This window comes from Columba livia, chromosome 1 (assembly GCF_036013475.1).
Source record: "Columba livia isolate bColLiv1 breed racing homer chromosome 1, bColLiv1.pat.W.v2, whole genome shotgun sequence".
NCBI classification, from domain to species: domain Eukaryota; kingdom Metazoa; phylum Chordata; class Aves; order Columbiformes; family Columbidae; genus Columba; species Columba livia.
The window spans coordinates 210711649-210725178 of NC_088602.1; the positions used below are offsets into that span (position 1 = coordinate 210711649).

The window sequence follows — 13530 nt, forward strand, 5'->3', positions numbered from 1 at the left end:
TTCTGTCTTTTTCCCCTTTGGCCCATCTCTCTTCCAAACCTACAGCTATGTGGAGGAAATTACACCGCAGGAAAACCAACTACAACACAGCAACCATAGGATAAACCATTCAATTTACTGGTGTAACCCTGCTTCCCCTGCTTCACGCAGCATTTATTTGTATCTACTTGCATGGTTGCATCCCTGAAAATAATCACGATCTGCAGCATAAAAGCTTTTTCCAGTTACACAAGCATTAATTGCTTCAAATCACTGGATTCATTACCCACCTCCACTTTGTCCTCTTTAACTAGAGGTCTAATACTTCCCATCCTCAAAGCTGACAGAGGTCGCGTCACCCACAGGATTCCGAGATCACAGAATCATAAAATACCAGCTTGGAAGGGACCACAAGGATCATCTGGTCCAACCTCTCTCTTTATTAAGGATTCATAATTGCTTAAGCTAATACAGGAAAAGGAACAGCTCGTTGCGAACTTAAGAGCTAAAACTAGTAGCGATGGGATGAAATTAAAATCAAAAGCCCACTGATGTTCTAGTCAAGAAAAAACCATAGAAAAACCTATTGCCTGGAAACGTACAGGATAAAATCCTGCAAGTTGGGTTCCAAGAGATGGGTTTTTTCCTGCAATTCCATGCCTAGTGACTTTAGCTGTTCTTCTTATGGTGTCCTAAAAAGTTCACTGGTTTTTAAAAGGCAATCTTACAGTGAAATTATTAGTAAAAAGCCTACTTAACCAACCTCACATGGTAGGACAAAAGAACATAACTATGGACCTGAATCTGGAGCACAAAGAAACAGTTCTGGGTGTGCTCGTGATTCAACTGCAACAGCAATTTGGAAGCAAGATGCTGAATGCCCCCAAGATCAAGGTGAGTAATTTAGTAATTTGTGTATAAACAAGGTCTTAGAGCTTTGCTCCGACCACCAGCTGGGTGGACTCGTGCCTTGTCCTAACCCACAGCTGCTTCTAGACCAAAATCCTGATCTGGATGAGGAAAATAGTTTGTCTACACCTCAGCAGTGTGAAACTTCCCATGTCGCTGGGGCCGACGCTGTGTCTTTTAGTAAGAAACCATTCATAATACTGAGGGAGACCCAGATCAGAATATTTAACAGGTGCTATTAGCACATCGTGACTCTTACTTGCTTGGCAAGCTCACTTCTGTAACTGGACCCTTGCTGTACAAATAAGATCGTTTACAGGGTAGAGTTACTACCTGTCTTTTCCTCTTCCAGGAAATTTCCATGTCAGTGTTCTTCTGTGGTTACAGTGAGATCGCACACTGTCCTGCAGACACCTGGACACAGGAATTTGCTAAGGAAAAGTCCCTACTAGGACTTTACACAGTGGTTTTTGCATCGCTAAAGTGAAAAGCCGCCATCTCTCCGCCGTACCTGTTGAGTGCCATGGTAACAGTTGCTCCTTGTTGCATCTCCTGAGATGCTGCCACCGCTGCTTCTGCTAACGATGCCACCGCCTGCGTGGCCTCCGATGCCTGCGTCGTCTGGATGGTCATCTCACCCCCCTGTAGCGTCGCCCAGTTCTGCTCCACCTACGGGGAAAAACACAAAGAAAGGCCTTAGGGTAGGATGTTATCCCAGGAACGCACGGTTGCTTCCTAAAGTGAAAGGGCCAGAGAGTTTCAAGAGGTTTTTGCAGAATCCTGCATGTGCTCTGGGGAAAAAAAAGGAGGAAGCCTGAGATCCACCTGAGCACATCGCTGGAGTGAGTTTCTCCAGCGAGCCCATGGTTTTAGTTGCTGTTCTCCACATGTTCAACCTCCAAACATCTCTTCACGCACATGGAAAGAGCAACCCATAAACATCTGCGAAGCTCCTCAGTCTCCCACAAATCCCTCTTGTCCGGCCACCTTTGCCACAAAAGGGGACAGTGCTGGTCACTGGTGTGTTCAGATCACCGCCCGCCGGCCTGGGCGCTTCATGATATTAAACAGCTGCATTTCTGCGGTGCTGGAAACCCAACGTGGATCACCTCCCCCAGGGAAACAGGCTGTGCTTGTCCCCCTGTTCTGATTTCTCTGCACCAATCTGTTGTCATTTTGGGGAACAGTTCATGCTCCCATTCAGGATTTATTGGTACAGCACTTGTGAACTTGGGTGGGTTTGAGCCAACTGGAATTTCTTTGTGTTGCAGCAATATACTTGATAACAAAAGGCGTCAGATGGAAAATGTTCATCTATTTCAGGTACTTTCAATTCCCTTCCCAGACCTTTATGCAGAAAGGTTCCATATCACTTGAAGTTCAGGCTCAGTTGCTCGTTTTCCACCTTGCCCATGTTTCTCCATTTGGGAGTTCACAGCTCATGAGATAACAAGTGTACAGCCACAAAATCCACCAGGATGTGAACTAGAAATATGCATTGGACCAAATAACCTAAAGAAGCGGAGGATGCTGTTGTGCTTTCACTCACATCTTCTATCACACACTCCGCAGCAGCTGCCAATCTGGTTTTCCAGCATTTGCACAGGTGCTCAGCACAGTTTTCTAACCATCCACAGCTGCCTGACGTTCAAGGCACCTTCACTGTCCTGTGCCCAGAGCTGCACCTGGGCAAAAGGATCCAAAGCAGGGAGGAAGCAGCGAGCATTGCACAAAGGAGAGAGGAAGCTCATTTTAGAGAAGGCAACATCTTCTAGGAAAGATGCAACCCAGTTTGAGCGCCCAGAGAGGAAGAACTTGCAGACGGTAAAGATTTGAAGAGTCGGATTGAGTTTGGGAGCATCCCTGCTCCACACTGCTCAGCATCCTATAAACACACCCATTGACTCCAAAGTAACTCAAATGTTCACACAGCAAGAGCTAGCAGGACAAAGTGGCTGGAGAGCAGTCAGACAGAAAGGGACCTGGGGGTGCTAATTGACAGGAAGCTCAACATGAGCCATCAGTGTGCCCAGGTGGCCAAGAAGGCCAACGGTATCCTGTCCTGTATCCAAACCAGCGTGGTCAGCAGGACAAGGGCAGTGACCCTTCCCCTGTACTCTGCATTGGGGAGGCCACACCTGGAGTGTTGTGTTCAGTTCTGGGCCCCTCAGCTCAGGAAAGAGATTGAAGTGCTGGAGCGGGTCCAGAGAAGAGCAACAAGACTGGGGAAGGGACTTGAACATAAGACCTATGGGGAGAGGCTGAGGGAGCTGGGCTTGTTTAGTCTGGAGAAGAGGAGGCTTAGAGCTGAGCTCAGCACTCTCTAGAACTACCTGAAGGGCAGTTCTAGCCAGGTGGGGATTGGTCTCTTCTCCCAGGCATCAGCAATAGGACAAGGGGCCATGGGCTTCAACTCTACCAGGGGAAATTTAGGCTGGATATTAGAAAGCAATTCTGTGCAGAGAGAGTGGTCAGGCATTGGAATGGCTGCCCAGGGAGGTGCTGGACTCGCCGTCCCTAGAGGTTTTTAAACTGAGATTGGACATGGCACTTAGTGCCATGATCTAGTCAATGGACTGGAGTTGGACCAAGGGTTGGACTCGATGATCTCTGAGGGCTTTTCCAACCCAGTCGATTCTGTGATTCTGTGAAAATCACCCCCAGAGAGGCTGCCGGCAAGCTGTGGGTCTGTGTGTGCAGAGAAACAGCAGCAGCCATCCCCAAAGCAAGTTTATTTTGTCCAAGGTAACGCTCAGATATTCTGTTCACGTTAGGAATTAGATGCCTGTGTTCCCCTGATCTCTATTTCTGCCTTTGAAAAACTTCTTTCCGATCTCAAGAGATACAACCGGCTCCTGAAAACCCTCAAAGCAGCTGCAAAGCACGTCAAGATCACGGCCCCGGAGCCGGTTTATTACGGGTCTGAGGTGGAAACGGGGTCTGGAGCGGAGCAAAGCTGTTCTGTGCTGCCACCTCTCGCTGCGAAAGCACAATCCAGGCCGAGCCGCCCAGAGCGCGTCGCCCCCGCGCACACACTGCGCGGCCAGAAATTCCGGCGTGCGGAGGGGCACGAAGCGACCTGCAGCCTGGTTTAAACGCCGGCTGGGTGGCAGAAAAGAGGGTAAAAATGTATTTGTAGTCTTGAATGAACGTTCCTTAAATACACACAATAAAATCGTTACTACTCAATTAGAAAAAAAGTGGGAAAATAAATGTTTGCAAATTCGAGTGTTCAGATTTAAGGGTTGTAATGGTCTGATTGATCCTCGACAGAAACAACTTTGCGATGCCGCAAAGAAGAGGAAACTTTCCCAGTAAACGGAACAGTAACTCCGCGGTATCTCCTGCTGCCTCTGCACTGCTGTGCCTTTATCCAGCTCTCTCTGGGATTTACCTGCAAACCTCCCCAAAGCTGCGGCAAAGGGAACAGCCCCATTTCATCCCGAGGTCAGCGGCCAAAGGCTCAGAGGATTCGCCCACAGCCCTGCAATATCCTTGGGATCCACGGGCTCAGAACAGCCCAGGCATCGCCCCCAACTCCAAACTGACAGCCAAGCACCCACAGAACGGTTATTCCATATGAAAACACAAACGTGTACGTGCGTATGTTGTTAAGTCTCTGCTACAGCAGATCATAGAATCATTCTGGTTGGAAAAGACCTTTAAGATCATCAGGTCCAACCAACAAAATAAATAATATATAGGAAATTTTTTTTTTAAAAAGTATGGAATACGGAAAGGAGGCTTCCACCATAATTGCATTTGTGCAGTTCTGAGTTAAAATGACAACAGTTCAGCACTTCCTACACGGAATTTTACAGATTCTCACATTCAAATGTATGTTAACCCTCAACACAGCACCAAGCAAGGCGTGGTGTCTCCTGGGACCACATAATTCTAGTAAGTATTGAAGTTTACAGAAGTTCAGATAGGATAGTTCTGGTCTGCGCCCCGTGAACGTGACCCAGGTCCTCACCTCTCCATCAGTCACCGCAGAATAATTGACTTGTGCGACGGTCACTGTGGTGGGCAGCTCTGAGGCATCGGCCAGCGTGGCAACGGTAGCACCGGTGCCAACCTGCGCAAAGCAACAAAACGCCGTTGAACACGTTGGTTAGTGCAGGAAAACGTCCACAGAATTCAGACAGAGGGATGCTCAAATGCTCTTATGTTAAAAAGCATCGCACCCACAGAGAATAATAATTACTAATAACAGTAACTGCAGAGCTCACAGAAAATACTACCACCAAACGGTCCTGGATCAGAACACACTGCACATCAATCATTATTTATAATGCTCCCATTCACTGGGTCTCTCATCTCCAGGCGCCTCCAGGTCACAGTATCACAGTATGTTTGGGATTGGAAGGGACCTGGAAAGCTCACCCAGTGCAATCCCCCCATGGAGCAGGAACACCCAGATGAGGTTACACAGGAAGGTGTCCAGGCGGGTTGGAATGTCTGCACAGAAGGAGACTCCACAACCCCCTGGGCACCCTGGGCCAGGCTCTGCCACCCTCACTGGGAAGTTTCTTCTCAAATTTAAGTGAAACCTCTTGTGTTCCAGCTTGATCCCATTACCCCTTATCCTATCATTGTTTGCCACCAAGAAGAGCCTGGCTCCATCCTCCTGACACTCCCCCTTTCCATATTGATCCCCAGGAATGAGTCCCCCCTCAGTCTCCTCTTGTCCAGCTCCAGAGCCCCAGCTCCCTCAGCCTTTCCTCACACGGGAGATGCTCCACTCCCTCCAGCATCTTGGTGGCTGCGCTGGACTCTCTCCAGCAGTTCCCTGTCCTGCTGGAACTGAGGGGCCACAACTGGACACAAGATTCCAGGTGTGGTCTCCCCAGGGCAGAGCAGAGGGGCAGGAGAACCTCTCTGACCTACTGACCACCCCCTTCTAACCCACCCCAGGTACCATTGGCTTCCTGGCCACAAGGGCCCAGTGCTGGCTCATGGTCACCCTGCTGTCCCCAGGACCCCCAGGTCCCTTTCCCCTACACTGCTCTCTAATAGCTCATTCCCCAACTTATACTGGAACCCGGGGTTGTTCCTGCCCAGATGCAGGACTCTACACTTGCCCTTGTTAAATTTCAGTTCACCCTCAACACCCCATCGCTTTTGGAAACTACTTTTTCCCCATTTAACAGCTGGGAAAAGACAAAGGTAGGGAGATGTGCGGCTTTGTTTCTAAGGAGAATTAAATAGAAATATAAGAAAGTCAATGGGATCTCAGGTGCCCAGCACCTCAAAAAACGCTACTCAAAGGGCAAACGTACGTTAGCAGGTGAGCAAACAGAACCAGCCTGGCGAGTAACGACCTCTGAAAAGCTTTTGTGTGGGGAAAAAGAAAACACACAAACAAAACCAAACATGTTTTTACCTTCATGGTTGTGAGGTGAGAACAATCAACAGAAAATGATGTTTGGGACTGCACTAAAAACATGATGTTCAAGAGGGACAAACCATGGGCCAGTTCAGCAGGAGGGCAGAGGTGGTTTGGGGGCAGGGACACGGGGGAAACCGAGGCTCAAATCCCACACACACAAGGAGCTTTCGGGAAGTTTCAAGAAAGGACTTCAATTTCTGATATTCCTGAGCTGCCAGAACCTGTTCCCCCCCCCAAGGAATGCATGGAGAACAGCAGAACCACTGAGCCTGAACGCGGCCCCTTCTGCCCCAAATCCCGCTCTGTACCACGGTACAGAGGCATCGTTACCCCAGGGAGCGTCATGAGGATAAATATATTTGGCGTTTGTGATGTATATATTGTACTTGCGGTGTAAGATGAAGAACATGGGGCACAGAAATACCTCACGCCATAGATTATGCTGTTTCCTGCCATTAAGGAAAGGTGGCCCCGCCACCTCTCCTCCCATCACTCCATCCCGTTGCCACCACAGGCATTGTGTGGCCACATCATTAATTGTACTTTTTATAAATGGGTTCATTAAACTCAGGTCAGATCCCTTGACCAAATAGGTATAGAAATGCTTGTACTGCCGTAACAGGAGAACGAGGGATGGGAGTGGGGAAGAGAGAGGACGAGACTGGTTCTTTGAGTGGGAGCATTGGGTAAACGCGCCTGCAGGCTAGGAAACACAGATAAAGACAAAATTCCTGAAGGACAAGTCAAGCTACCAAAAGGAGTTTGCTCTAAACCACCTCCCTGATGCGGCAACTTGATCCCAAGCCTGCTATGATGGGAATGGACAAGCTGGAGAACTGGGCCCATGTGAATCTCGTGAGGTTCAACTAGGCCAAGTGCAAGGTCCTGCACCTGGGTCAGGGTGACTCCCGGTATCAACCCGGGATGGGGCTGGAGGGATGGGGAGCAGCCCCCAGGAGAAGGAATTGGGGTGCTGAGGGGTGAAAGATGGAACATGAGCTGGTAACGTGCACTTGCAGCACAGAGATCAACCGTATCCTGGGCTGTGTGACCAGCAGCGTGGGCAGCAGGTGGAGGGAGGGGATCCTGCCCCTCTGCCCCGCTCTGGGGAGACCCCCTGCAGTGCTGGTCCAGCTCTGGGTCCTCAGCACAGGACACACATGGACCTGCTGGAGAGGGGCCAGAGGAGCCACAGGAATGATCCGAGGCTGGAACAGCTCTGCTGGGAGGACAGGCTGAGAGTTGGGGTGTTCAGCTGGGGAACAGAAGCCCCGAGGAGACCTTTCCAGACTTAAAAGGGGCACATAAGAAAGATGGTGACAGACTTTTGAGCAGGGCCTGTTGTGACACGACAAGGGTGGTGGTTTTAAACTAAAGGAGGGAGATTCAGGCTGGACATGAGGAAGAAATTGTTGGCCCTGAGGGTGGTGAGAGCCTGGCCCAGGTTGGCCAGAGAGGTGGTGGATGAACCATCCCTGGAGACATCCCAGGCCAGGCTGGACGGGGCTCTGAGCAACCTGAGCTGCTGAAGATGTCCCTGTCATGGCAGGGGGGGAACTGGGTGACTTTTGAAGGTCCCTTCCAACCCAAACTAGTCTATGATTCTAAGCTTCTAAGCTGGAGAGTTTCACTCACCTGGATGAGGGAGACGGTGCCATCGGGGTTACTGAAGGTTTGTACCACGGTTTGTGAGGGCACCAGGTGTGCTATACTGTGTGTGGTCGTCGTCTGCTGCGTCTGCTGATCCTCGAACGCGTAGAGCAGGTCTTCACGCCCGTGCTGCTTGTAGCAGTTCTTCACGATCGTCCGCAACGCTTGAGTCCATGACACCTACCAGCAGAATCAAAAGGAGCGAAGAGTCAGCGTAAAGAAACATTCTGAACAACTGCAGTGCTTCCGCTGTTACCATTTGCCTGCTTATCTTTACTGGGTTTTCAACAAATTCTCGAACCAAAAAAAGGCCCCAAATACCTAATTCCTCTCTTCTCATCCCCCACTTTCCCCAAGACTCAGAAACCACTTTGGAGAGCGATTGAATTTGTGCGTACAGACACAGAACGGGTGCAGCTGGGCAAGGGAAAGGAAAGTTTCTCAGTGAAATGTTTCACCGGCTTTCAAGGAATTCTAACGAAGGAACTGGGGCTGACAAGTAGAAAACCCATGTAGGAAAGCACCGTCTGCTACAGCACCATTCCCAGCCTCGCTGGGCACCCCTCCCCACCAGAGCCACATCAGCCTGCGCACGTCCTGCCCCTTGCTGGACTTTCTTTGATTATCTCTGTGACGGGCTGGTAGAAACATCACCTGCACACGGTATCCACGGCCGTAACTGATACCCAAGACTTTTTCACCCAGTTCTCTTATTTTTTCCTGGCTCCACCACACATTTTTGACCACCTCCCTCTCAGTACAAAGGTCCCTGCTGCTCAGGATGGGACAGAATCCCTTCAAAGGCTTCAAGAGGCTTGTGATACAGACTCTACACTAAGTGACCTGCATATTCAGAGAGCAGACTTGTCTTAGGCTGGGTAGGCTGCTTTGTAAGGCCAAAGCGACGAGCAGGTTCTGCAGCCAGAGAAAAGAGCACCCACTGCAGAAAGAGACGTGGTTCCAATACCCGCTCGTCACACGACCCCAGCAGGGACAGAGCAGATTGAGTTACGCCTCCCTCATCTCATTGTCTTCCCAGGCTGAATGTCTAACAAGAAGGCAGGGAAGGGCTGATGTTGTCGTTTCTTCTGTCACTTGAGGGGAAAACTATTCCCACAAAAATGGGTTGCAAGCCCTGTGCTCCGTTTGAAGGTGGGAGACATAGAATCTTCCAGAGGATGGAAGAGACCCTCAAGATCATTGAGACATTGTCACTACCCCATGTCCCTGAGAACCTCATCTACATGCCTTTTAAACCCCTCCAGGGCTGGTGACTCCAGCACTGCCCTGGGCAGCCTGTTCCAATGCCCCACAGCCCTTTGGGCAAGAAATTGTTCCCACATCCAACCTCAACCTCCCCTGGCGCAACTTGAGGCCGTTTCCTCTGCTCCTGGCGCTTGTTCCTGGGGAGCAGAGCCCGACCCCCCTGGCTCCAAGCTCCTTTCAGGCAGTTCAGAGATCAGAAGGTCTCCCCTCAGCTCCTGTTCTCCAGCTGAACCCCCCAGGTCCCTCAGCCGCTCCATCACACTTGTGCTCCAGCCCCTCACCAGCTCCGTTCCCTTCTCTCCACTCGCTCCAGCACCTCAAGGCCTTTCTCGGCGTGAGGGGCCCAGAACTGACCCCAGGATTCGAGGTTTGGCCTCACGACATGAGAGATACGCACCCGCTGCTTCTGCTCATCTGTGCGGACGTCGCTGCGAACGTTGGCCCAGGGAATGTCCTCAGGCCACCAGATGGGTTTGCAGCTTTCCTTGCCCCAGCCTGGCTTCCCGCGACCCGTGGAATACTTCAGCATCTCGGGGATGAAAGCTCGTAGCTGTGCCTGGAACAAACGGCATACGAGAGTTGAAGGTTGTTTCATGAATTCATATCTCTGCACTATACACCTCAAAAGTACCAGAATTATTACATTTAACTCCCATCCTGTTGGAACCGTCAACTGGGAGAGGCCTCAATGCCTAAAGAAAATGAAGAAATACTTTACTGTCTTCTCCCAAGACTGAGCTGAGAACAGCTGAGCAGCATGTGGAAGAGCAAAACTAAAATTACATCAGCCGATTGCACCAACAAGGTACAAACACACACGGTATTAACACAATATTCATGGTTCAAACGCTACCGTACAGAAAACAGCCACACTCAGCGTCCCCGCAGGAACCGAGACGTGAGTTGACGTACATTTCACAGAGATGCCGCGATGAGGATGGAGCTTCAGTGAGCCGCTTGGATGTAAAATCACAGTATCGCACACACATTTCTCTACCCCTGCAGAATATAACACACACTGGACTAATTTTCTGGATCTATTTTAAATTTTTGTCAGAGTGGGGACACCGATCAACCTGGTATTACTTCTTAGCGCACACAAACACCGGTCAGCTAGTGACCACCTTTGCCAGCAGGAGATAATACCTTAAAAATAGACTTATAAAGCAAACCGAGCAGATTTGCCATGAAGAGCAAGTCATATCCGCAGTGTTATCCAAGACAATACAAAACTCGGAGGGTTTTATGAAACTTTTGGGGTTTGTACTGGGGACTCGGCCTCAGGAAAAGGCTGGTTGGGGAAGAGAAGCAGAGCTCACGACCACATACGGCGGAGAAAACCTTATTAACTTAAAGCGAAATAGCTGTGTTTAAGGACATCTCCCTGCACCCTTTCACAGACTGCGGGTTGTCCCCGTGGCCTCTGCAAAGATGCCTAAGGCCACTAAAACGATGCTAAAAGCACTGGGATCCGTGGATGCTTTGTCGGACACAGGACCGCTCCCCAAAGCCAGAGCCCAGCGGGGAGACGTAACACGGGCCCCAGTTTACACAGCTAAATAGAAAAACTGAAGTGTGCTCTGGTAAAAAGAAAACAATTTCTTTGTATGCGTGATTTACTACGTTACGTGCAGTTTGCAGCAGTGGCTGGGGACTTGAACGGCAATAAAAATCCAGTATATGTGTGAGGCCATATAGTGTATCTGCTGCACATCCTAGAAGATGTGCAGAGCTGCATTTCAGCTCCTCCACCCCATGGACATCCTGAACCATCTCAGAAAAGCCCTGTCAATTACAAACGGGAGCACACCAAAATAAATCACTTGGGTGCCTTTTTTCCCAGCCCAGGCCAAGCCTGGCCGTGATGCACCTTCCACCGCAGGCCCAGCGCCGAAATGCTCCCCGGTCCCCATTTATTCCAGTTCCTAACGGCTCTGAGTTGCCTGGTGCAAAAACAGTTAAAAGCTCCTTTGCCGAATTGCGACCTGCAAGCCACGCTCCTTGTTACCAGCTGGATTAATTACTGGTCCCAGGGAGTTCAGGCTACTCAAGGCACTTGTTAAGGAGGGTTTGGCTTTAATCCGCCAGGGAGACAATCAGCAGCGGCGTTACAACCTGCTCCACGCGAGGACGTCTCTAATTAGTGCTGTAACGAGGTCTCACTCCGGCAGCACAGGCTGCGGCACCGAGACAAAGACCCTGCAGCTCTCAGGGTGCAGCCACTTCATTCTGCTGCTCCAGCCACGAACCACCCGAAAATCAAACCTCTGCTAAAGCAAAAAACCCAGCAGTTCGCTCTGATTTACAGAAGCAGCAGCTTTGGAAAGGCTCGTATAATTGTTTTGAGAGAAACTTTAAGAAATGTTTCTTAACATTTGTTAAACTCAAGTGTTAGTGGTAAGGAGCTAATCCTGACTTTGCCATTTGCAATGGCCCAAAGCAGAGACAACTGCACCCCAGAGCTGGGAATAACAAGTTGTCCTGCGTGCGGAGCGCCCAGAAACGCTCCGATCTTAAGGTTTACACCTTGCTAAGGAAAGTGGTTTTTAAAAGGGAGCAAAACGCTTGCTGGGAATTTTCTACCTGTCCCACAGCTCAGCCTCAGGATCTCCAAAAAGCAAAGCCGAGCCCACCCAGGGCCTCGGCTGCACCTCAGAGCGCAGGAGAGCAAAGCAGCAACTGCAACAAAGCTCCCAGGTCTTCTCTTCACTGGCTCTTCTTTTTGCAACAGCCGATTTTAGTCTCAATGTTCTTTAAGTTTAAAAGTTCCAATGAATGTGTAAACATCCAGATTAAAACGCCAGGCACCTGTCAAGGCCGCGACCAGGCTGTCCCCACGGGTTTCCCGCTGTGACAACCCGCGTGTCCCCGGCCGCACTGCGTGCGGGCTCGCTGGTGGGTGCTCTCTGCAGCAGGACCAGAGCAGGTTTGCCACCGTCATAAATTCATCACGGCAAAGATAAGACGCAGGGTCAGCCTGGGTGTCCTCAACAAGAAGCGCTGTCACTCAGCAAACACAGCAGTTTATACCCGGCCACAGGAATCAAACCTAAAATTAACCACCTGGCCGGCAGTGCAAAAAGCAGGAGGTGCCGTGGGTTTCCCCATGGAAGTATCTGCTCATGGATTTACTCTTTACGCAAATATTTCTTGTCTTCCACTTTGCAACCATGGTCAAGTCATGAGAATGAGTGACTCGCTCTCACGTTCCAGAGGGGCAGAGCCGGGGACCGGGCTGTCTCGCTCAGGATCGCCATCCAGCAGGCTTTGGAGATCTGAGTGCTGGACATGGCTGCTTGTTCTTGCTGGAACCGCACAATCATTTGGGTTGGAAGAGACCCTCAAGGTCATCAAGTCCAACCATAACCCACCCTGTCCCTGCCCCATGTCCTGAGAACCTCATGTCCGTCTGTCCAGCCCTCCAGGGCTGGTGACTCCAGCACTGCCCTGGGCAGCCTGTTCCAATGCCCCACAGCCCTTTGGGGAAGAAATTGTTCCCACATCCAACCTCAACCTCCCCTGGCGCAACTTGAGGCCGTTTCCTCTGCTCCTGGCGCTTGTTCCTGGGGAGCAGAGCCCGACCCCCCTGGCTCCAAGCTCCTTTCAGGCAGTTCAGAGATCAGAAGGTCTCCCCTCAGCTCCTGTTCTCCAGCTGAACCCCCAGGTCCCTCAGCCGCTCCATCACACTTGTGCTCCAGCCCTGAGGTGATTTCTTGAGCCCTGAGGTGATTCTGCTGCCCCCGGCGCCGCCATTTTGAGCCCTGAGGTGATCCCGCCACCCTGGCACCGCCATTTTGAGCCCTGAGGTGAGGGACCCAAATCTGTCCCCAGGATTCGAGGCACGATGCAGACTCTGAGCTTAAATGCTGTGACAGCCGGCAGCTGCCGGTCCCCACATCCCACCTCTGACCGGGACCAGAAGGGAGCAGCAGTAAGGCCCAGCGATGGGGTCCAGCACTGCAGGATGGCCCCTGCCCCTCCATGGAGACGACCTGACAGCCACAAACTGAGTTTAGTGACCGTCTTCCAGCACCTGGCTTCTCCTACATACAAACTATCATGCACATAAAGATATCTGCTGTTTGTGCTAAAGCTTTTTGCAGGGCAGCATGCAAACAGACATCAAGATGATTTTTGAGAGGCCCAGATCAGCTTTGGTGGCTTGTATAAGCAGCCTGCAAGTCGTAAGGGCACATTAAGTTTAAAAAAAAGTCAGATTAAAGCACAAATCACCTGTTCAGAAAAGCATAAACCAATTCTAGTGACCTCAATGAGAGCCGACCGCAGCATTGACCTCAGCGCTGCCCAATCTGACTCCTTAATCATATCAGGGA

At 50.6% G+C, this 13530-nt stretch overlaps 1 protein-coding gene across 6 annotated transcripts in view; it reads right to left on the bottom strand.

The window, feature by feature from the left end:
* Positions 1-13530, bottom strand: part of NRF1 (nuclear respiratory factor 1) — a 72654-nt gene that overhangs the window by 30944 nt on the left and 28180 nt on the right. For all 6 annotated transcript variants that reach the window (XM_065049382.1, XM_065049384.1, XM_065049383.1 and 3 more), the window contains 4 exons: positions 9594-9752; positions 7916-8110; positions 4865-4966; positions 1400-1557 (listed from right to left, as the gene is read on the bottom strand). In XM_065049382.1, coding sequence (XP_064905454.1) covers positions 1400-1557; positions 4865-4966; positions 7916-8110; positions 9594-9752 — 614 coding nt within the window. The remainder of the gene's footprint in view (positions 1-1399; positions 1558-4864; positions 4967-7915; positions 8111-9593; positions 9753-13530) is intronic.